At 40.3% G+C, this 25,159-nt stretch overlaps 1 protein-coding gene across 2 annotated transcripts in view; it reads left to right on the top strand.

Annotated features, from left to right (window-relative positions):
• LOC130167450 (MAM domain-containing glycosylphosphatidylinositol anchor protein 1) overlaps positions 1–25,159 on the top strand; it is a 184,345-nt gene that overhangs the window by 116,979 nt on the left and 42,207 nt on the right. For both annotated transcript variants that reach the window (XM_056373664.1, XM_056373673.1), the window contains exons 5-9: positions 2,182–2,378; positions 4,312–4,444; positions 17,188–17,457; positions 19,647–19,976; positions 21,306–21,605. In XM_056373664.1, coding sequence (XP_056229639.1) covers positions 2,182–2,378; positions 4,312–4,444; positions 17,188–17,457; positions 19,647–19,976; positions 21,306–21,605 — 1,230 coding nt within the window. The remainder of the gene's footprint in view (positions 1–2,181; positions 2,379–4,311; positions 4,445–17,187; positions 17,458–19,646; positions 19,977–21,305; positions 21,606–25,159) is intronic.

Consider the following 25,159-nt stretch of genomic DNA (forward strand, 5'->3'; position numbering starts at 1 on the left):
AAGTGCCCAGGTTTGAAGGCCTGATGCTGGCAGAGGCTTTTAGAGAGACTGGTGGTACCTCACTGTCTAGTTTCCCGCAGGGCCTTATGGAAGAAACAGTGGGTTGTCGTTTTATGAATGAGGGTGTCCATGGGGACATGAAAGGGATGGAAACAGGTGAGCACTTCACAGATCACAGAAAAAAATCTCTGAGAAACTCTCAAATAAGACATACACAATAGTATTCAGAGTATCAGCTTAGCCACGTCAGACACAGTATTTTTTTTGGCCATGCTGCCGGCAAAAAGCAGTTTGATTTTTTTTTTTTTTTTGAGTAAAAACTAAATTTCCAGAACCATCCTTTTCTGAATAGACATGAAGAAGCATTTTATCCCTGTGTTTGGTGAATTTTGAAGCAATTATGCAGGTCATTGCAAGGTCTGATCTGTTTAGGCCCAGGAAAAATAGGAAATCCTCCGGGGACCAGACAAGACTGCGTCCTCTGGAGGATGCAGTTCCTAAATTGGGTAAGAGATACAGAGAAAGAACGTTCACATGCACATACAAAATCTGCAATATCTGCAAAACAGATATGTAAAGTTAAACCTCTTCAGCAAATGCAAAAAAAAAACCTGCTACTTTTTCTTCAAAATGATGTACTGGTGTTATACCCAACATATTTCAATATATTCCAATACCCATTCTGACTCTTCTCTTCTTTCCCATGACATTCAGGCAAAGTTCGCACATTAGACTGTAGCTTTAAAGCACGCAATAGAGCGCTATCACATCATATGATTTAGTCAATTTTTCTATGACCCTGTCATTCACCTTTTGTTTGAAAAAGTCTCCTGGTTTGTTTGGAGACACCTGAACGAGTTCAAGTCGCCTCTGTGTGTTTGTGCCAGTGTGTCGCAGATCTCTAAACTTCAAACCACAAACGTGCTCTGATGCTGTGCTGAGGCTGGACACACTTTGATGTGGGTCCAGATGTGAGAATGTATGCATGCATATGTGTGTGTGTGTGTGTGTGTGTGTGTGTGTGTGTGTGTTAGAGAGAGAGAGAGAGAGAGACTCATGTGACAGCTGTGCCCTTATCAACAGCACTCTCAAAAATCAAGCATGCTTATCCACACATTGTTTGTCTCAAGCGTCTCCAAACCCAAAATACAATAAATACCTCCCTCCATCACATGGGGTTGGCTACGCTCACATTTGATGGTGTCAAGGAACGTAGTGGCTACATTCACATCTCACCTTTTTTTTCTACATCTTACACACATGCCTTTTTGATAAATCTGCAGCACATGAGAGGAGTTGACACAGGAAAAAGGAAGCGAGGGACAGGAGCCGAGAAAAGAGGAAGTGAGAATGAAGGAGAGAGGTCAAATGGAAAGGCAGGAAAAGGGAGCAAATGCTACCCCGGTGTTGCTGGAAATTGTTTCCATGATGTTTGAAGTCCGCAACAGTCCAATTAGGCTGCAAAGAATTGAGATTTCACACAACTCCCTGTAAGAGATAGAGGCAAGGAAGCAAGGGGGAGGAGGGGATCGAGAGACAGGGACGGTGATGAGGAGTGAAAGTCGCAGTGAGATTTGGAGAGATGGCAGAAACCAGGGGACAGCAGCTGAAATCCTATCCACCGCAGGAAACGGGAGATGACATTCCTATGAAGGCACAGGAAAACTAGGCAAGTAGGGGGAGGGTGGAGCGGGTGATGAAAAAAAAAATGGCAGAAAAAATATATAAATGTTGTGTGTGTGAGAGTCACAGCTAGAGAGGGAAATGGCAAAATGTACAGATCATTTGGACATTTGTGTTCGTTAGAAGCTTTGATCCATTTGATCCAAGTGTTTGGATAGCTTTGGTCAGTGTGAGTGAGCAATTCAGCCAACAAACAGCATTTGTTTGCCCTTATTTACAGTTGTGTCCCAGTTACCAAATCGCATCTCTGTCACACATAATATCACCAAGGTTTTGCACAGAAAAAGCGACAACCATTATTCAAAAAATTAAAGGTTATTTTTACTCCTATAAAACCCTACCTTGTGAGTTTCTTAGTGTGATTTTTTTTTTGTTCAGTGTGGCACAAAAAAAATCCTAATGAACAAGTTTCTGGGGTGTAATAACCAGTAATCACCCCCAGCAGCAATATCTGAGTCTTCATGTTTTTATCTTTTGCTCCTTTGCTGTGCTTTGCAGACCTTGACACACCAGTTCTGACGGTGCACCAGACCATCAGCGATGTGCGTGGCAGTTACTACCAGGAGAAGACGGTGTTCCTGCGCTGCACCGTCAACTCCAACCCTCCCGCACGATTTATCTGGAAACGTGGGAGCATGCTCATCGAACAGAGCAAGGACAACGGAGTGGACATCTATGAGCCACTTTACACCCAGGTACACATGAACACATACACAGCACAGACACACTGCCAGGTGTGCCATCGCAACCAGCTCTCTGTTTTTCTCTTCAGAAAGTGCATCTCCTCCCCACAACAGAACTGTATCCTCCTCTACTCTCAATTTTTACCCTTGAAAAAAATTTCCACTCTAAATCTCTCTCTTGCTTTTATTTGGTTTACTCCCACTGTTTCTGTTCATACATTCAGTTTTTATACGAACACTGTTATAGCACTATGGTTTTGACCTACGGAGGTCAGGGTCATACGAATGGAAATTACCATTCACAAAACCTCTTTCCGAACAGCAGCTGTTCAGAAGCTTTAACCTTGACTCAGTGCGGAAGGTCTGTCAAGCTGTGAGTTTCTCCAAATGTCAAAGTGGTGTCATGGAGCTCTAGTAACACTGATATTCAGCATTTAAAGTTTAGAGTTTGGATGGTCATATCACTTTTTGTTAGCTTCTCGAAAACCAAAAACCACCAAGAGCGAAAGTGTATAGTGAGGCAACAGTGCTTTGGCTGCTCTAAAGTAAGACACTGTTGTTAGCATGTTCAGCTAAATACCATTTGTAATCAAGGCCAAGTGTGGAGGTGAATTACAAACAGCCCTGGTAACAATATCACATCCAATGTCTGTGTAGTATTTCAGCCATGTGCTGTATATGAGTTAACATTGGCTGCTCTGTCCTGCTTTTTTATTGGGTTTGAAGTTCATGTTTTAGCAACCACAGCTCAATTGTTACCTTTTTTCTTGTTAGGAAAATTAAAAGTCAAATTATATATTGATAAGCATTTTGAGGGGTAAATCTCCCCTGCTGTCACTAAAAACTGCATATGTGCCATGTGGGAACGGAAAGCTAGAATGCACTGTATACTGAAAGAAGAAAAACACACAGACATAAAGAGACATGTTTGCACATAGAAAATGAAAATGAAAATTTTTACTATTATAGCATCGCATGATTGTTCTTTCTTCTTTGTCTGTCTCTGGCTATTTGAAACTAGCAGCCTCTTCCATCAGTCAGCCAGTCAGCTGGCCAGACATAGCCAGCAAGCTAACTAAATAACTAAACAAACAGTCCCCCAGCCTGATCTCACAGCTTGAGTGCACAATTGTTGCCTTCAAACAACGGCTCCCCCTTTTCTCCACTTATCAAAGCATCAGTCAGCCACAAAGCAGAGCCCCTAGAGTTCAATTAGCCAGCCAGCAGAGCTCTTCTCAGGAATGCCTAAGACAGCGTTAGCACATCACCTAGTGAAGCAGGCTGACAGACATAAAGCCTCGATATGAAAAATCATCAGCGATGTGCGTCTCCATGAGGAGCCCAGAGAAAGATACATGCAGTATTTTCATGAATAGTCCAAGAGAGGATGAATGTATTCAGCTTTTTTTTTCTTTTTTTTTTTTTTTGTACTGACAATCAGATGATTCCCATTTTCCTGATGGTCTCATGCAAAAGCAATTTGAAATTCATCATTCATATTACTCCATATGTAGATGATAGATGCTTCTGCTGATAATCAGGGCATCATACAAACACAGTATGTTTGTATTTGGGAGTGTGTGTGTGTGTGTGTGTGTGTGTGTGTGTGTGTGTGTGTGTGTGCGTGTGCGTTCATGCATGTGTGTGTGTTTTCAACTCAGTGTGTCGTTGACCCTGTTTATCACACTGCGGCTCATCAAAAATTGAAGTGACTTTTACGCAAGATTACAACCCAGTTTAGAAAAGACTAAAATAAAAAAGCTTTGAGCCCTTTCACTGATATAATGTTATGTATTACGCAATGGAGATGTGATAATATTAGATTTATGTTTAGATTAATATGTGTGCTTCATATTAGTTACCTAAAGGATTATGTTGTAAAGATTTTTTTTAAACTGTGGTGTTGTAGCATGATGTTGTCGTGTGTGTGTTTTGTCCCGTCTAGGGTGAGACCAAGGTGCTGAAGCTGAAAAACCTAAGACCCAAGGACTTTGCTGATTACACCTGCCAGGTGTCCGTGCGCAATGTGTGTAACATCGAAGATAAGTCGGTCACTTTCAGGCTCACAAATGCTACCAGTAAGTTATTTGATTGTTTTCCAGAAACAAAGGACATGCACATGCCTTCACAAAAGCAACAGTTTTTCCTTACTTTGACTTTTGCACTCTCTGAGTCTTTCATCTCATCTGACTTCTCTCCGCACGCTTGCTGTGTCTTGGCTCAGGAATCTTTTGCTGCCTGTCTCTTTCTCTCATTGTTAAAATGTCCCCCATATTCACTTGTTCAGGAAATAGCATCCTCCTTTCATCCTCTCATTTTCTCACTTCCTTTAATCCCTCTCTCTCTCTCTCTCTCTTTCTTTCATCTTCCATTCTTCACATGGGTTTTTCTTCTGCCCTTTGACTTTCCACTCAAATTTGCTCTCAGTCTTTCCATCTCCTTGCCTGCCTCCCAGCGTGTTATACTGTCTATCTGTCTTGTTTTTCTGTTGTTGAGAGCTCATCTCAGGGCCGTCAGCTGTAATTCAGTTGTCACACTCCCTGTTATCTCCAATTCACTCCATGCCGCTCTGTCCATCTCCACGCCACCGCCCGGCAACTCTGTTACTTACAACAACATTGTTGCTGTTGACAACCCTGTCAGGACTGTTATGGTCAGACTGATACACCACAAGGGAAAACCCCCTGCTTGTTCAGTTTTTTACCTCTTTTTCATTGTATTTATTTTCTCCATTTCTTCTTGCTGCATTTTCTAAATGCCAGCAGGAATTATTGTTGCTAGGTAGTTCTGTGCTTCATAGTTTTTGTACAAGTGTTTTTCAGCCCTTTTATCAGTCATATTTAAATTATTTCTGTCCTGTGAGTGTATTCAGTTGAAAGGTCCTTTTTTGTCAATCTTAATGAAACATTTTTCCTATAAACTGAGAGTACTATTTGTTTTCTACATGCTCAAGAACCATTTGAAGATTCAAGGACTGTTCAAGGCTTGGTGTCTAAATCCTGTCTTTCTCACGGTCAGAGGGCCTGAATAAATATAAACCGAAAATGTGGAAACAGCGAAGTTGTAATAAGTGCTTTAACTGAAAGGCTGGAGGTTAGAAAAACAGTCTTATGTGGAAAACATAACGTCTTTAAATCTCCAAACTGGTTGTAAAACTGAAAGATTAATACTCCCTTTAAGCAATAGTTTGACATTTTGGGTAATACACTGTTTTAGCTTTCTTGCCTGGAGAAAGATGAAAAGATCGATGCCACTCCCATATCTCTCAGTTAAATATGAAGCCACAGCCAGCAGCCTGTTAGCTTAGCTTAGAAGAAAAAAAGATGTGGGAAACAACTCTGATCAATGTCCACCTACTAGCACCTCTAAAGCTCAGTAATTAACACATCATATCATGTTTATTTAATCCTTCTAAAAAAAACAAAACAAAGTGTTTTAATAGCAAGTTGTTGAGGGTCAATAGTCCAAAGAAATAGTCCAGCACATAACCTTGGTGGTAGTTTCATATTGACCATACAGACATGAGAGTGGAAGTGATCTTCTCATTCAAAATGTAGAACTATTCCTTTAACATGAAATTTTCCTTGAGCATGGCTATTATATACAATTTAAAAAATCTCCTGAACACAGTGTTCTTCATTAAATACAGATGTGGAATATAACTAAGTGCATTTCCTCAAGTCACTTGAACTGGAGGTACTTGTACTACTACTAAGTATTTTCCTTCCATGCATTTTACACCTCCACTCCACACATTTCAGAGGAAAATAACATACATTTTACTGCACTGCATCTATTTAATCAGCTATAGTTACTAATTACTTTACCAATTAACGTCTTGCATACGAAACATATGAAAGCTTATAAAATATGATGCATTGTGATAGATGAACCACCCTATGATTAGTCAATAATCCATTAGTTGTTCAGCAGTGAAGTATTTAATAACTGTTTAAATGTTACATTTTTTCCAAACATTTCATGGGTCCAGCCTCTCAAAATTGAGGGTTTGCTCATTATTAACATTTATAAGCCAAATAATCAATTGATTGATTGAGGAAATAGTTACCAAAAGTAATCAATAATGAAAGTAATCTTTAGTTGCAGCCAATGTAAAATAAAATTGTTAGTTAAAATTGGCTGCACCTGAACTACAACAGTAAAATGCTGCTCATGCATGATAAACAGAGAACATTTCTGCCTTGAGTACTTTTACCTTTGATACTTTAAGTATTTTTTTATTTCTTTTAAATTTGTATTACATATACTAAGATACTTTTACTTATGGAACATTTTAATTGTAGTTCTTTACCTTGTAAGGGAGTCTTTTTACACAGCATTATCAGAACATTTACTTAAGTAAAGGATCTAGTTCATTCACTCCTGTATAAATATTATTTTAAAATCTGTGTGGATCAACAAATAGTTAAGAAGACAAAATAGAAAAGTTAGTGCATTATCTTTTTAATGGCATTAATGTTACCTCTGTTGATATCTCAGTCACACACTTAAGAGGAAAGAGATAAGGGTTCTTTTTTGTTATGTTTTTATGATGGCCACAAGTTTACATGACTTTTTTATTTGTATTTTTTATTTGAAGGAAAGGTTATCAATGGAGCAATAAGGCCTCTTTCAGATAAGAGATAAAGTTTCCAGGGGAGCCGGCTAAAGCGAGCTGGAGGTGGGGAAGATAAAAAAATAAAAATAAAAAAACTCACTGAACAAACTCTGTGATATGATGTCAAGAGGAGAGGAAGCATCTCTGTGAAAGACTGAGCACGAGAAAGAGGTGGTTGCAGACAGATATAGAAAGAGGAGGAAATGAAAGCCTCAGAATAAATCAGATAGAAAATGAAAGATGGACACGGCTTGCTGAAATACTCTGGGAAAAAGAGCAACACTAATGAATCAGGCTCAGGTGAATGTACTGTGGCTCAGTGACATGTTATTAATTAGAGCAAACACCACATAGGACCAGAGATAGAAAATGGATAGTAAATGGATTATGATGAAAGAGAAATGTCTTTAATAAAGAGAGAGACCAAAATGGAACAAAAAAAGGACTAAAACGTGGATTTTAAATCCTAATGCAGATTAAGGGTGACTAAGTGTGTGTGTGTGTGTGTGTGTGTGAGATATACCTTGATTCATTAACTTTTTTTTTCTGTGAAACAGTCAGTAAAACTCACAGGAGGTCAAAATCAAGAGGCAGGAAGGTGAAACAAACAGGTCTTAATGCTCCTACTGTGTGATAGGTGTTCCTCACTCTCATTCTCTCTGTCTTCCTCTCATCCCCTTTTGGATTCCTGTGGCTGAGATCAATTCTATCCCCACGGCCTAGTCAACACACACACACACACACACACACACACACACACACACACACACAGACATAAATACACAAAGACACACAACCTCCACAACAATAAGTGTCTGCCTGGTGCTGGCATAATGGCTAAGAGACTTGCCAGAACAGTCAATCTGTCTGGACCTCACAGCCTCACAGAGTAACAGAAAACACACTCCTCAGTGCTTAGTGCTTAGTGCTTAGTGCTTAGTACTTAGTGTGTGTGTGTGTGTGTGTGTGTGTGTGTGTGTGTGTGTGTGTGTGTGTGTGTGTGTGTGTGTGTGTGTGTGTGTGTGTGTGTGTGTGTGTGTGTGTGTGTGTGTGTGTGTGTGTGTGTGTGTGTGTGTGTGTGTGTACCTATTAACCTGCTCCCCAGAGTTCAGGTAACCAATGGCATGAGCAGACTGTTGCAGAACAGGATGGACGAAGCTGCAGTTCAGGAAATTTCTGTGTATTATTTTGCAGTTTTTCTCACTTCATACACACATTTTCTAAAGTAAACCTCATCATACAACAGTTACTTCCCACCAAGTAATAATTTGATTGGACGAGAGGCATTCCATGAGTGCTGATATAGAGTATAATAGCACTGGGACTTTTAACTATATGTATCACTCCGCTTAATCATTAATTAGAGTTACATTAACAGTCTTTATCTATCTTAGATTGTAACAAACTTTGCGAAGATGAAAATATTTCCAGAAATAACATTTGAATTGAATGATGTTGTCGTCAGAAGAGGATGAAGGGAAGAAGCCTGGATACTTCAGCGCACACCTGAGTTAACATGTAGACACGGTAGCAAGCTAGTGTGCACTGTGCAGGTCAGGAAAACTTCTGATGTCAGGAAATAATAAAGATAATGCTGGTAAAATGTTATTCTGCTGTCACCAAAGGACTGTATAGTAAACCTGCACTGTTGGTTATTTGTGTACAAAGGGAATTAACATTGACACAGAGGAAAAAAATAAAAGCGTCTTCTCAACATGGCAACCGACTAAAACTAAACCAAAGTCTTTGCAAGGCCTTTGCTCCGAGTAGGTTCGTTTGAGGGTGTGCCAAACCAGCCAGGGAGCAGGCGTCATGAGAATGTGTTATATAGTGACATAGAAGTTATAGTTACGGAAGAAAAGCCTGGAATACAAACATGTTCCCACACTAGAAATGGATACATATGCAAAGTCAGAAATATTTGTGTTTTGAAATTTGAATATACAAATTGAAGAATAACAGAAAAAAAGAAAAAACGCAAAAAAAACAAAAAGGAAAAAACCAACAAAAATGCTCAGCATCGCTAATTTTTGTAAGTCTCACACTGTGCATGGATTTCCTATTGCAACCCATTGACAATGTATCTAATACTATAAGGAACTTCAATTAATTTGATAGTAAAGATTTCTAATAGTTGACTACTACCTCTGAAAACCTGCTGTAAGGATATATTATATATATAAGTTAAGGTGGTTAGTAAATTGTGGTCAACCTAAACATATTCCAGCCACAACACTCTGAGAGACATCACACAGTGAAGGGATAAAAAGGCAAAGTGGGAATAAAGTAATCCAGGTTTATGAATTTAAATAAATCCAGCCACAATACACAAATAACAAACCCTTTTCAGACAAGCATAAGCATAATGTTGTTATCTCAGAAAATCACCTCTCTAGTCTCAGATCTCCAAAACAACAATGAAATGACAAGAGTGACAGACGGGGAAACACTGAAGAGAAAGAAAATTACAAAAGAGATAGAAAACAGATAAAAGGAAATAGATACATGGAGGGCAAAGACAGGGCGAGAAATTGACAGATGGACACAGAGATAGAGAGATTGCAAAGAGGGAAAACAAACAATGAGTTTCCGCTTTGTTTTTTATCCTCTATAATATTTATCTAATGAGTGTATTTTGTTATTCCCCACTGAGCTCCCTTTTTGTCCTTGCAGTGTCAGTCACTGCTCGGATTAGATTCATCCAACTAGGTCATGCCATCACCGCTGATTCACCGTGCTGGGACGAGTGGATTGATAGATTTTTATATCATAATCTCAGCCTGGGATTTGAGTATGGGGCTTGTGCCCTCCAGTAACTGCCGACAGCCGCCAAATCCTCTTCCCCCGCCGCTCATAAAAAAGAACATGGGGGCAATGCTCCGGAGCTTGACATGTTATTTAAAGCGGTGGAGTACAGGGGTGAAGAGGGTAATGGAATAAGGCCCAGACATGTGTAGGGATGGAACAAAACATTAGATTGCATTAGATTAACTTCCACCATAACTGAATGTGGACTTTGGGTTGCGTCACATATTGTTTGGCCTAAAGGAGAAGGAAAATGTGCATGAGGAAATAAATATGAAAAAGTCAATTAACCAATCAGTTGCAATGTCATGCCTCACACTTTTTTTTTCCTCTTCATATCTTCTTATAAGCCACAAATGAGTGCATAATCTTTCGCTTTTCATTCTGAGCAAAAGCCTGAACACCACCACCACTAGTGGCCTTTAAGTAGATAATAGAGTACTTGTAAAAAAACATTTTTTAACTTTTACCATAAGGGAAATAATTAATCTTTCCCAATCTGTAGTGAAATGATACAGTGAAAATGAGCTGATCTACATAAAAAACTGCGAGGTTTAGTTAAACGATTTCTAGTTAATATAGGTCAGAGACTTTCTAAATGCTGTGCCTTTGATGGACTTGGAAAAACTCTTCATCGTGCAGCTCTAAGTGTCAACAGAGGTGATACATTGGCAAAACTGAAGATTTTTTTCTTGTGATCTGTTGATATAAATGTGACAAAATGCTGAAACACAGCGAAATGAAACAATGCTACAAGAACACACACTAACACACGAGAACACACACTAACGCACACTAACACACAAAGATTTAAAGCTGCTGACAACCATTGAGCAGATGGAGTTAGCCAGTTCATCTCGAGTATGGGCAAGATGATTCAGTCTTTTATTGATTACTGTAACTCTTACTATAGTATACCTTCACAATAATATGACAGTTGTACAAGTGTGTGATATATATGATTAGATCAATAGGTGGCAAATCCTACTGTGTATGACTCCCCCCTTGAAAAGCTTAAGATCAATGGACAATCTGCAATAACCCTTAGTACTATAAAACCTCCATGGGAGGATATTGTAGTGCATCTTTGCAGTCAGGTTTATGTAAGGCTGTAATCTATGTCTGACAGTGGTTATGTGGAGAACAGAGAGAATTAGAGAAAATAACAGAAAAAAGAGCAAGACAAGAAAAAACACACATTGATCATTATCTAAAACACCAAAGATTTATTTAAAGCTGTTGTTTACAGCGCATACTGTTTGTTTATGTTTTCTTAATTTCTATACAAATGTTCAAGTTTAGATATTTAACAAAAACATGTCTCTTGGTGCTGTGGCTGTTGGTTAATCATCTCTAACATTTCTTCACCACCTCAAGTCCAGTCCAAATAGATAGAATCGCATTTTTGTGTTTAAACTGGCAACACTCTGATCACAATCTGCAAGTTTAAACTATGTCCTAATGCACTCCTGTCCAGGGTTTGGATTAAATAGTTCACCCTGACCTAAAAATGCTGCCTTAAAACTGACAAATTTTTACATTGAATTTAGTTCACCAATCAAACTGTTGTGTTTGACTTTCTGCACCTGAAAATGCATGACAAAGCAGGGCTGTAGTTTCTTTTGTTAAATTTGCAAGTACTTGCTTGTACTATATCTGATAAGTGCATTAACATAAAGTCAAACAGACACACTCATGCTGAGTATAAAGAGCTAAGAATACACACACATACATATATGAATGCACGATCTTCTTGCCAAGACAAGCATTTTTTCCTGCATTTTTTCTCAAATAGCCTAATTTTTAAATGTACTCTGTTTTCATTTTTAGTCTGTTACTGGTTCTGATACTTGTTTAAATGTTTTGATTTCAGTTCATGATTTCTGGTTGACCACTGGACTTTAATCACTCAGGTTGAGGTCCTCACCTTGCTTCAGGGTCTTATGTCTATAGAGGTATAGAGGTAATAACCAACAGTCCTTCCTTTTTCTAAATCACCCCTGGAACATAAACTCCTGTTGACAACAAGAATCAACAGGAACTTTTTGGTTGCTAGTCGGCCGTATTTTTGACTGATGTAGTCAAGAGAATGACAACCACTGTTCCTGGGTGCAAAACACAAACACAACTACAACTTTTATTTGCCCCTATTAACCCCTCTCCCTGTACTTCATAGCTGAATTAAGTCATGTAACAGGGCATGACAGTGAGAGAGAAAGCAAGTCAGAGGCAAGGGAAGGTAAAAAGACAGATGTTGAAGATACAGATGTGACAAACTGACAGAGAGCTAAGGAATATGGGGAGTAAGAAAGTGTGAGTGTGGAAGAGAGAGGCATTTGTTACCTGGTTGTAAACCGTTGTGCCGCACATAAATCCCTTTACTTTGGGAAGAGCACTGGCTGATCCTACCGTTGCCATCACCCACACATCCCCAGGAAATTGAAGCTATAATTCTCAAATCCCCGGTTCCTCCTCCCTCGCTTCACTCATAGTGTTCTCTCTTATGTTTTTTTTTCCCCTCTTCCCTTTCTCTCTGTAGTGCCCTTTTCTGTTCTTGGGATTACACATTTCATTTATTTGGTTGTTTATTTATTTGTTGCGCAAATTACTACTTTTCAGTGGTCTGTAGAAAATGATAAAGTATGTGTTTGTGGTGGGCATTCATGTGATGGAGAGCTGATAATCAGATCCACGAGTCCACATGTGTGACCTTGAAAAGAAAGACATCTTTATGACACCAAGACCACAGGTGCCTCTTTTCAGTCTAAATAACTTGTGTGTGCTTGACATCATGCATGCATTCAATTAGGACACAGCTGTTCAATCCCCTCTGAGTTTGACCAGCTCTGTACTGTAGGTTGTAATTCTTCTCAAGCACGACGGGTCTTTCTCACAATGGGTTTTCGATTAATTTTCTCATTGATCGAGTGTCATTTCTTCCTCTGCTGCTATCTAAACTTCTGTGGCCGTAGTTCATCCTCCATCCTTGCATTATTTTTCAAATGTGCTTCATCTGATATGATATAGAAGACACAAGAATGGAATAAAAAAAAAAGACAAACAAAAAAAACATGTTTTATTTAGAAGAATAACTCAGTTTTATTACAAGCAAGAATACATACCGGATTTCAGTAATCTTCAAATCCACCAAGGAGAAACCAATCAGTGTAATCAGCAGTTGTTATCTATAGATATACTGGAATCCTCACTTATCAGACATAAGGCTTTTGCTTGTCTTCACATCTTTGCATTCTGTGTGTAATCATCAGTACGCTCATGTGTAAGGTAGTCAAACAACATACTATAGTGAATGCCTTTGGGGGCTTGGTGGCTTAATTCTTCTAGGGCCATGGGGGGATTGAGTCTTCTTTAGTATTCGTGACATCAGACAGGAGGCAGCGACAGTTCCTGAACAGGTCCATTGCCAGGCTAAAACAAATAGACACACGCTAACATTTACTGTGGCCAATCTCCAGTCTTTATGACATGAGTGCACTCAGAGGAAAGCCACATGAGCAACATGTAGAGTCTCTTTGATGTACCGAGCGTTAAAATACCAGTTATGACAACATATAGAGCTGTGTAACAATATATCCCCAATCGCCCCGATTCTTTATTCCACTGTATTTAACAAACAGGCAAATTACCAAGCAAAACGGTTTCCATTGAGGGTCATTTAATACTTACAAAGCTCTTCAGACCTACAGGGTTTTACTTTCCTAGTGCTGTGATACAATTGGAGTGGACAGTGCTATTTATGTGCTGATTACAGTTGTTACACCAGTGAAATTTCTTGTCAGTTTGAGAGCCATCACTACTGAGATTAGCTAAAGAGAGATCCCATTAGTGTGTCTGTGTGTGTGTGTGTATGTGTGTGTCTTCGCATGAACATTTTTGTCATCCATTTTAGAGAGCGCAAGCCTGTGTGTGTGTGTGCACAGCTTTGTGCGCATTCCTGTATTAGCAGAAACATGCATCGGTAAACTGGTTTGCCGAACCTCTGTGCACCTCTTTCATTACAGCGATTGCAATCTGTTAAAAAAGAGATTAGATGAGAGGATGTACTGCGTAAAGTCTATTAGAGGAATGAATTACTTCCTGTACTCGGTGGGGTCAGTCTCTAACTGAAGATTTAACTCTCTCTCAGGTTGATAAAATCCCGGATTCTCCTCCAATCTTGTCCTCTAGAGCCCATTAAAAATAGAAAATAAAAACATTGGAGTATGCTACATCAAAATGCTCAAATATAAATATTTAAAACCTTAAATATGTTTCTTGAATTGTTCAGCAACACAGTATGTCCCATGGTAAACAATCCATCATACATTGATCCCTAATAACTATAAATAGAATATAGTTGGATTTAGAAAGGAAGGAAGTAACTGACTTTACAACTGCCTCCCTATCTGCTGACCAGGTCACACAAGATCCAACACTTAGAATCTGTCAGGACCCACAATGACACTCAATGTGTTACTGTTGTTATTAAAGGAAAAAAAAGCCATACAAAATTTCATATTGTATCACAGGCCCAGTTAGTTCCACCTCTAGAGTCAACTGTGAAAAGGGCTGACTTCTCTACAATGGGATACTTTCTCTTTCGACCACTTCTAAGTGGTAAATATATAAGAGATGGCATGGAAGTGTACAGTATTGCCAAGACCCTATTTTATTTTCCTAAGCACCATGCAAGTGTTGCTAATGGTAGAAAGAGGTGACTGGGCCAGATGACAGATGACATACTGCTGCAGGTAATTCTTTAGTCAGGTTATTGTAGGTTCATCCGGTTCAGACTCTGAGGTTGGATTTGTTTATTTTTTTTACAAGCATCTAAACCTATTAGAGAGTGTAAGCCTCTTTCATCTTTCTTCATCCGCTGAATTGGAATAAATTCACATTGGCAAATAAAATAGGTGTTTACCACTGCTGTGTGTGTGTGTGTGTGTGTGTGTGTGTGTGTGTGTGTGTGTGTTGTGTGTTCTTTAGTTTTTGTGCCTAGAGGAGATAAACTCTCCAAACGAGGAGCATATATGAAGCAAATGAATTCATTTACAGAATAACTGGGAGGAAACTGTAAGTTTATTGTTTGTTTTTTATTTTATCTCTAAATGACCCTGGAAACACTTTCTTGTAATATTTCATTATGCTTCCATCTGCTCAACAATACAGAATATAATAACATAAAACCCTTACAGGGCTGCTATAGAAAAACAAACAAAAGAAAATTACCATCCTATGTGACATGGCATCTTAATAAAGAATACATACGTAATCCGGAGATTCAGGTTGACTGGAACAAAGAGAATAGAATGACCTTGTTATTTTCTCTCTTTTTACTCTTATAACTTAGCCAAATAGTTACTAAGAGCGGGAGAGTCACACATATACATACCCAGATTTGCACAAGAGAGCTCAGCAGTACAACCACAGGTTAGTAATTCATAGCCAGTGAAGCAGCTCCAGTAGAGAAACTGGGGCTTGACTGCTTTGCCCCAGGGTGTTTTTTGCTGTAGTTGATGAGGGAGGGGGGACCTTTCTATTTTACTCCACCAACAAGATTTTTGTAGCCACTCGTGGGATTTAAATAGGTGACATTTTGGTCACAAACTCATTTCTCTCAACGTTAACTTCCCGTCACCCCATTTACGCCCTCTGGCAAGATATGGAAAAACCTATTACAAGATGTTGCAGGTAGTGCCACCTATGTGATCGGGAGATTTTTGAGTACTTTAAAAAGTGCTCAGATTTACGTTGACTCAGACAGTATATCCATGTGGAACACATATTTTACCATCATTAGACTGCAGGGAAGCCCTGTTCGATGCTCCATATGAAACAGTATAATAGTGACCACACAGGGAGCCTTGTTTTACAAATACGTTCTTAACAGCACACACAGGAATTATTATAGCCATGAAACTACCATTTAGTCTACTAAACTACTACTGGCCACCTGCCAGTACAAGCTTTTTCTCTCCTATAGCAGGTTAGGTAAAAGATGGATGTATTTTTAGTTTTGTCTTTTTTTTATAAAAGAGAAGTTGCTACATTTTGAACTGACACTTGACATGCAGATCCCTGTTTGGGATAACATGTTAGCAAAACAATTGCCTACCTACATACACACTGTATAAGCCCATGTTGAGCCCATGTAGTTATCAGTCCACTGTCACTGTAGATGCGTTTCTTTCCCCCCTCTCTCCAAACATCCTCTTAGATGATTAATATCCTCTTTTTCATTTTGCCCTTTCCCCCTTTCCTGCTTTAGCCCTGTATTTTATTCTCTTCTTCCCCCGTCAGTGTGCCTCTCGCTCCCTCTGCTCTCTCTTTTTTTTTTCTTTTTTTTTGTATTTTGAAACTGCTGGGTTTCAATCGATCTCTGTCTGGCAACAGGATTTTTTTTTTTTTTTTTTTGCCTCTGCAGTTGCATTTTGGGTCATCTTGTACTTTTCCTGTTAGGTCAGTCATAGGAAATGGACGCAGTGGCTTGGGGAAGATACGGGCGATATGAGATCAGGGGAACCGGGACATGAATTACCTTTGGTTTACTGATTGCTGTGTGCTGAGAAAAGACTGGAAATTCAAACAGCCTCGCATGAATGCACAACGGCTCACAAGCACTAACACACAGTGAGAAACAAATACACTCATGTTTACACACTACATCATATTTGCATTCAGAACAAACGGCTACTGTGTGCTGATTTGATTGCCTGTGTGTCTTGAGATTTACACAGTGAAGCGGCGATCCTCTATAGACATCTGGAACTTCCTTCCACTGAATATCCATAAGTGGTTCTGAGTGTATGGGAGTTCATCATGTTCATAATGCATTTATACCAATTTATGTAAATATATATTTTAACCCCCACCGGCCTTTACTTTGGCCATTAAAACAAGGATTGTGTTGGACACCAAGTAAATACATTTACCAGTATCAGTAGCTGTGGTGTTTAAAGACCAGGATGTCAAACCAGTAATAAAATTTGACCCTCATAGTGGAAAAATTCCTTCCAGAGTGAGACAATGTGTGATGCCACACACTTTTATATGCACGCGCACACACACACACACACACACATTAACATAACACTACAACACTCCCATTCTCACTTTTAAATAATGTCATCACTTGCATGCAAAATCCTGTAACCATCCTGCAACCTCACTGGGAAGCCTTGATTAGCATCTAGATGTGACAGGTGCATAGACAGTTAACATTATTACTGTCAGACTTCAACATCTGTACGTTTCAACATCTGTAACTACCACTGCTGTATAACAGTTGCAAGGCACAAGAAAAACAACTTGGTTCTGTTCTGTGTAACGACAGAAAAATTGATTTGCACTTGTAATCCTCTGTTCTCTCTTCCTCCCCTGTGTCTGCCCCCTCTCCAGCTCCCCCAATGATCCGGCTGTCTGTCAACGACACGGTGGTGGTGGATCCCGGGCAGGATGTGCTCTTAACCTGCGAGGTGACTGCAGGTTTCCCCCTCCCCACTGTGACGTGGTCGCGTTACCCCGGTCCGCTTCCCCTCAGCGCGCAAGTTCGAGGGCCAACACTGATTTTGCGGGCGGTCACGCCGGCCGACGCGGGCTTCTACAACTGCTCGGCTGTCAACAATGTGGGCAACCCTGCGCGCAAGAACGTCAATCTGGTTGTCAGGAGTAAGTAACGCATGTGTGTGTTTGTTCCCAAGGGAGAGAAGGGCCGGAGGTGGAAGATTTACTGGTGAACCCTTGTGGTGGATAGCAAGTACCCCCCCCCCCCCCCCCCCAGCTTGGTTTGGATTAAAAATGCTTGATCCATAATAACTTAGATTCCTTATTTAGCATCTCTGAAACTAGAAATAATGTGTGCAATTTTAGATTTATTTATGTTGTGACCGTTCTTTCATTTTAGTAATTGAAGGAACAATAGACAGCTTATAAAAGCAGATTCGGATTGTTTTTCATTATTTTTGACAAAGCAATTACACACACGCGCGCGTGCACACACATGATAAATACCTCAGTATTCTTGAATATATTTGATTAAACATTTAGTATTTTTCCTTTGCATCACTCCACTGCATGCCTATTTCAACCACACACTTGAAGTTTCCCTACTTAAAATGTCCGTTCTTAGCTTCAATAAGACTATGCATGTGAATGTGTGCGAATATATTCGTGTGTGTGTGTGTGTGTGTGTGTGTGTGTGTGTGTGTGTGTGTGTGTGTGTGAGTGAGTGTGTGTGTGAGAGAGAGAGTATATAGTATGTGTCTGTGTGGTGTGTGACACGCGAGCAGTTGATCCATCATTAGAGAGAGCTGATGTGAATCTTGTCAGAATAGGCGGGTTAAGTATCGCTCTTTTTCTAATTCCCCTGCCGTTAAAACAGAAGCCTTCCACTCTCCCTCCCCTCCGGCTATTTTTAGGCCCTTTAATCATCTTTATTCACTCCAATTAGTTAGACTGGAGTGGAAGCAATTAGCGACAGTCTCTTCTGTTAGTTAACACAGTAGAGAACGTATGCTGGATGGGTTTCTCCTGTTAGCTTAATGGGCCTGAACGCATCGTCACACCAGCACAGGTGGCAAGACATTGACTGAGACGGGCACACCCACACACACACACACACACACACACACACACACACACACACACACGCACACACACACACACACACACACACACACACGTGTGTTCAGTGAGTGCATGGGGACAGAAGTTGTCAGATAGGCAGATCGCACATTCACATTAAGGTGCACACAGCATCCTCTCCACGCTAAGCAGGTAAAGTTGCAGGATTGTGTTAACCATATGGTCACTGCCTCATATCCATGGCTCCACCCAAGCATCTTGTTAACAAGCTCAAAAGAAGTTTAAATCAAGCCCTCCTCTCCTCCTCGCAGCCTGTCTCTCCCCTTGGTGGGGAAACAGAGAGCTGTTTTGTATTCAACATGGAAATCTGTTGGGGAAACGCAGCCTTTGAAACTGAAAATTAAATGTGACAGTGTGAGAGTTACTCTTTGTCCTTGATTTTGTTCCCCCCCCTCCTCCTTATCCCCCTGTTATTTTATTCTGTATCAGGCTCCTTTTGTCTCTCCCTCCTTCACAATTTGCTTCTTCCTCTCTCTTTCTCTCTCTCTTTCTTCTCCAATTTCCTTTTCCTTTGGTTTCTTTTTGTCATGCTGCCCCCTCCTCATGCCTCACATGCTATGTCAGACACTCATCTACCAGTCTGGCCATCTCGCCCCTCCTCCATCCACTGTTTTCTTGTAATCGCATTTTTTTTTTACTTTCTCACTCTCCCTCACTCGCACACTACACAACCAGTTCCTTATTTTTGATGTCTATCCTAAAAGTTCTTTTCAATTACTTTGAGTATTTATTCCTTTTTTCAACAAACTCTTACAAACTTTATTGGCATGAGATACATAAATATGTGACGCTGAAACTGAATTTTAAAATAAAACAAAGGTCAAAAAGAATGATAAACACATACAATCGTCTACAGCTGGGAAAAGGGACACACATAGTCATCGTTGGCACTCAAACATCATAATTCAATCAAATCGACAATTTACAGTAATCACTGCTCCAGCACTTCAGTGAGGACTTTCTGGGTTTAATGCCATTACCGTAAAACTGTTCAAAGTAGAAAATATCCAAACAAAATGATGTTATTCTTTATCAATTCTTCCATTATTTTTTTTATCATTTCCCAGTCATTTCTAAATGATAATGTTTTGCTGGTAACATTCCTCCTCCAAACATTGTTTTTTAGGACTTCACCACAACCAGTCTCCAACACTGCATCATATATTTAACCCTTTCCCCTCTCTTCTTCTTCATCCCTCTCCCACCACACACAGCGATGGGCAACCTGACCTACCAAATTACACCAGACTCCAACAAGGACAGCGAGACCATCCAAATGGGTCGGGACCTCAAGCTGTCGTGCCACGTCGACGCCACCCCACAGGACAAGGTCAACTACACCTGGTACAAGAACGGTGCACCTGTCTTCAACTCGGATAGCCTGATCCTGCTGCGCAGCGACCCCGACATGGCACCCGGCACCAGCAGCTTGGAGATTGTGGACATGAAGTTCAGAGACTTGGCTACCTACAGCTGTGTGGCGAACTTCCCAGGCAGCAGGGTCCCGGAGCTCCGTGTGGATGTCAACATCTCTCAGAACAGTGGTGGGATTTAAATTATTTATTTATTATCTATCTCTGTCAGACTGAGGCAAATTTCCATGAAGCTATAGTGAAACAACTAATTTACGCTGTCAAAATAAAAAACTTAATTCTCTGGTTGATAAATTTTTCAATACTACGTACAATAATCCAGTGGGCTGTAAATGAGCGCATGTATTTACTGTAACTATTTGTTTGGTTTCATGATTGACTGTTCAGCCTGACTTGAACGTTCTCCCCATTGTCTGTTAGTAAAGACAACAACAGCAGCTTTGTTTAATGTGCAACGGGCCATACAAAGGTACGGTGGACCTTGACGCACTGCAGCTTAAGAAAAAGCGAATGCAAATAGACGAAGTACTAGCAGAGAAGAAAACATCTATCAATTTGATGAATACTCACAACACAACCAAATAGACAAATGCCCTGCAAGTAGCACAGATGACAATGGGAGTTTTTTTCAGGGGAAACAAAAAAGTGATGAACCCGACCAGGATGTGCTTGTTGCTCTCCCAGCCACTGTACAAAGGTTAGATGGACAGTACATTTTTGGAATAACTACCACTCGTGTACAAGGCGCAGCCTGTTGTGCTTGTACACTGTAAATCTTTGAATCTGATTACGTCATTACAGTTTGAATATTTTTATTTTTTTTCCTACACCCAAATGGTAGTTTGACCTTTGAAAAAAAAAAGGAGAACCTTAATACAATACTTTGCCTTTTCCCCTTTCTGTTCTGTACACACCTTGTCCCCTTGTTACACAGAGAATTTGAGAATCACTGTGGCGTAATGTTAGTTCTTAATACTGAGCAGTAATCTTTTTAATGTCTCCTCGTTGCATTGAGAATGTGTGATCGTCCAGTGAAAGGAGCCTTGTAAATGTAATTTTTCTTTCATATATTTTTATTCTCCATCTGGCTCCGTTATACAATTTCTCTGCTCGCACCATCTGTAATTTCAAACTCATGTCCACCTCCCGACTTGTTATATAAGAACATATTCTTTTCCATTCCATTGTACTTTTCGTGTGCACTTAATCATAGATTCATCTACCGACACCATTCAGAACAGTGATAGTGAAACCACTTTTCCTCAGAAAAGGTTTTCTTTTAGCTTATATACATAAGTATTTATATTTTAATAGTATAATTCTTAAATTATATTATATTTATATATTTATTTGTACTGCTGCAGCAGTTTGTGTCATTGCAAGAAAATTCATACTTTTCAAATACATTATTCCTGTTTCTTTTAACTTATGTAGAAGTAAGAGATAAAAGCTTTTCTTAATATTCGTTTACCTCTTTCTCTTTCCTTCTTTTTCTTCTAGTCTCTCCTCCGGTGCTGTCGGTCCCGTCAGGAGGTCAGATGGTCATTGTGCGAGAGAGAGGTAATGCTGAGCTGGTGTGCTTAGTGGTGGATGGCAAACCACGTCCACCTATACTATGGTCACGGACAGAGAAGGACCTGCTGATGCCATCAGGGCAGACTGTGGTGGAGACGCCCGATGGCCGCTTGAGGCTAAGAAATGTCAGCCGGGACATGATGGGGACGTATCGGTGCCAGACTGCTCCATACAACGGGCTTAACATCAAACGCAGAGAGGCACAGGTCCAACTCAATGTGCAGTGTAAGTTTGGATCAGATTATTTCCACCTGGGAACTCGGCATACAACAATTTACAAAAAGTTTCACTTTTGAGTACAGTTCTTTCTAATGGCACCTTTGTGTATACAAAGTCTGTCTTTGTTGCTACGGTAATATCAGAGATCCATCAAATCACTGCACTTTTCTTTTTCCCCACCCTCAGTAACGGCATAATCTTCACACTTTACTCAAAACTAAGCCGTAAAGACAGCTACGGTAATGTATGGTAATGTAAAGAGTGTGAAAAAGGAGATTTTGAGGAAACAAGGACACACCTCTACAGCTTAAAGGCTGATATCTTAAAAGCCTGCCCTTTCCCCTTTGTGAGCACTCCAGTGGGGTCTGCCTGTCATCGTTAAACTCCCTGAGGATGAATTTTGATAAATGGATAGGATCTGTCTGGTTAACACACACTTTCAAGATTTTTACTGACTTACTTGCACAGCTCCCTTCATATAGTTCCATAAAACTGAGCAAGCTGAGAAAATGTCATGAGACCCTATCACCTTAGATAATCACATTGTAAACTCCTCGTTTATTTAATCAAACCAGACAAAATCGCTTCTCACCTAAAGCTGCAGGTGCATGCTGTGTGGTTGCTGGGCTATAGAACTTCACAACTTTCCAATAATTTGCCTTGTATTTTATAGTAAAATCCCATTTCTTTTGCTCAGGACAGTTGTATATGCATGGGTAGCAGGAGGTTACAAATACATCCTCAACCCAAGAATACCTTCACAGATCCGTTAAAATTTCTACCCCAACTGGATGCTCTCCGTTTGTATTAGCACATCGGGGGGGCAAAATCAGCAAATCATCATATCAATATAAAAAAACTTATGTAACAACAGCTTGCAGTTACATGCCACTGCTGTTAAATTCAGGTATTGAAGTTTCTTTGGCGCTCATCCAAGAGGTTTGATCAGTTCTGAACTGAATTTAGGTGTGTCAGCTTTGTATCCATGGTTTTTAATAGCTTATTAATTAAAAACAGTCAAAAAGAGAAACAGATCTGTTGTGAGTGTAGTCATAAACATGCTGTTTACTCAAAACCTCAAACATCCATTAGCTTAAAATGTTGTTAGGTGAGTCACTAATGTACTGTTTAGGCTGAAGCATGCCCTCTTGCACAGCAGTGTATCGTTGCATTGGTAAGTGTTTGATTCAAATCAGTAATTTTATTTTAACAGGAATCCAATTCAGCCCTTTCAACACACTCCCAGTGTGCCCTGTGTACAAGGTCAAGTTAAAAAGGCTGCTATTAATCACAGCAATGAAATGTAGAAGGTTAAAGAAAAACATAAGGATGCAAACAGTACATGTTTTGAGGTCCTACAGTTGTAGCAGCATATAATAATTTATATGCCGATCAAGCGAAAGTGTGAGCAAATTGTTTATCTCTGTGGATGGAGCAGTTATGAGTATATATCCTGAACAGAATCACTAAAGTCACTAAATGTTTTTTATTAAGTGATTTTCCTCCTGTGCTTAAAAGCAGGACCAAGTAAGCATTTGCCTGAGAATATTTGGCCAGTTAGGACCAATTTCTCACTCTGACATGGTTGATAAATACAGGCCCAAATCAGCATATTCTCCTCTCCTCTCCTCTCCTCTCCTCTCCTCTAATCTCCTCTCCTCTCCTCTCCTCTCCTCTAATCTCCTCTCCTCTCCTCTCCTCTCCTCTCCTCTCCTCTCCTCTCCTCTCCTCTCCTCTCCTCTCCTCTCCTCTCCTCTCCTCTCCTCTCCTCTCCTCAAGAAAGAAAGATTTACCGAGCTTGCTAATGCAGACAGGGTGGGAAGGGCAACACTCTGTGAGCTCTGCTGTCCACACTGGCCAACTCTGATTAATGGCCCAGGTGGCCACCCCACTCTGGACAGAGAAAGAAACAGTGAGACGAGACAGATACATGAGCAGGACTGAGAGAGAGAGAGAGCGAGAGAGAGAGAAACAGGGTATGGTGAGGATGGTATGAAAGAACTTGTGTGTGACTGGGGAAAAAGAGAAACAGGTTGGTAGATAGAGAAACACCATGAAGTACGAGAGATTTCTGTGTATTTACAGCCAACAAAAGTGTGGGAAAACAGATCATTCCTCTTCTCTCCTCTCACTGCCATTCTTTATGCCCCATTTTACTCCATTTGTTTATTTTATCGGGTTTGTTTTGCCGCCTTCCATTTAGCACCACTGATCGATGTGAGGGAAGGATGCCATCATTTTTTATGGCAGCTATAATTAAGTGGATACGCAGATTCCTGCCACTCTTGCCTCCCCTGCTTCCTCTTTTTGCCTTGTATCCTTTTCTTTACTTGCCCACTTTCCCTCCCAGAGAGGTGGCTGTTCTTCCTCATTGCCATTCTCATCATCATCAATCAGCTAACTGCTGGCCATGAGAGAGGACCTCTCTCTGTCTTGTCATTCCTTTTCTGCATCCTGCATTCTCTCATTCCCTCCCCACCTCCCATACTCAATCATCGACTTCTCTCACTTTCACACCACACTTCCCCCATCATTCGTCTTCCTCATTGTCTGCTTCTTTAAGAGCACTTTCTCTCTCCCTTTATCCCACCTTACACACACACACACACACATACACACGCACACACACACACATGCACACACACACACACCCCCACACACACACACACAACCACCCACCCTTCTTCTCATGTAAATTGATTTTCCCTTTGTGTACTGTAAATGTTTGGCTTGGTCAGTGTTGCATTCCCGGATGGAATCCATTTTGCATTCAATAAGACAGATAGCAATGGCGTGTTTACATGGATTATGGTCTCCTGACTATGAAACATTGCAGCGTGTTGCTGTTTTTCCCGAATAAGGAGCAAATAAATGCAAAAACAATGCTCCAGAGATTTGAAAAGTTGAGTGAGAAATTGAAGCAACCCAATGACTTGAAAAAGTTGAAACCTACTGCTGAGAAACTTACATAATTGTCAAAGTGAATACTCATGGTCGGGTAAGGGAATGTAATAACTTGTCCACCAAATTCTACTGGGGATTGGATGATTTATAAACTGCTCACAAACCAGCTCACAACACACCTCCTCTCTACCCTCCCTCGTCCCCTACTGCTATCACCGCTGCTCCACAGTTTGTCTGTTTTTCTTTACCCTTGCCACCTGTTTCCAAAGTCAGATAGCCATCGGTATGCGCATGTGTGTCTATAAGCACGAGCAGGGTTTGTGACCATACACTAATCAGTCCATATGATTACAGTGTGACCTTTGACTGCTCACCCATCGCTCAACTTTATCACATGGTGCTGCTGTGGCTGCAGGAAGTACCTACCCAGTGGTTCCAAGAGGTCAAAGGCATAATAATGACTGGACACCCAGCAGGAAATATCCGTTTTGGTCACACGAGCAAGAAAGTAGGAAAAGTTTGGATGTTGCGTCCGCATGCTGAGAATATTGACTAAAAACAAACACAGAACGTAGAAGCCTAGAAGTTAAATGTTATGGTTGTTTCCAATCTCTTTAGCATGCAGGTGCCTACTCATGTTCCCCTGACTGGAGTAC

This window comes from Seriola aureovittata, chromosome 1 (assembly GCF_021018895.1).
Source record: "Seriola aureovittata isolate HTS-2021-v1 ecotype China chromosome 1, ASM2101889v1, whole genome shotgun sequence".
In the NCBI taxonomy this organism is placed as follows: domain Eukaryota; kingdom Metazoa; phylum Chordata; class Actinopteri; order Carangiformes; family Carangidae; genus Seriola; species Seriola aureovittata.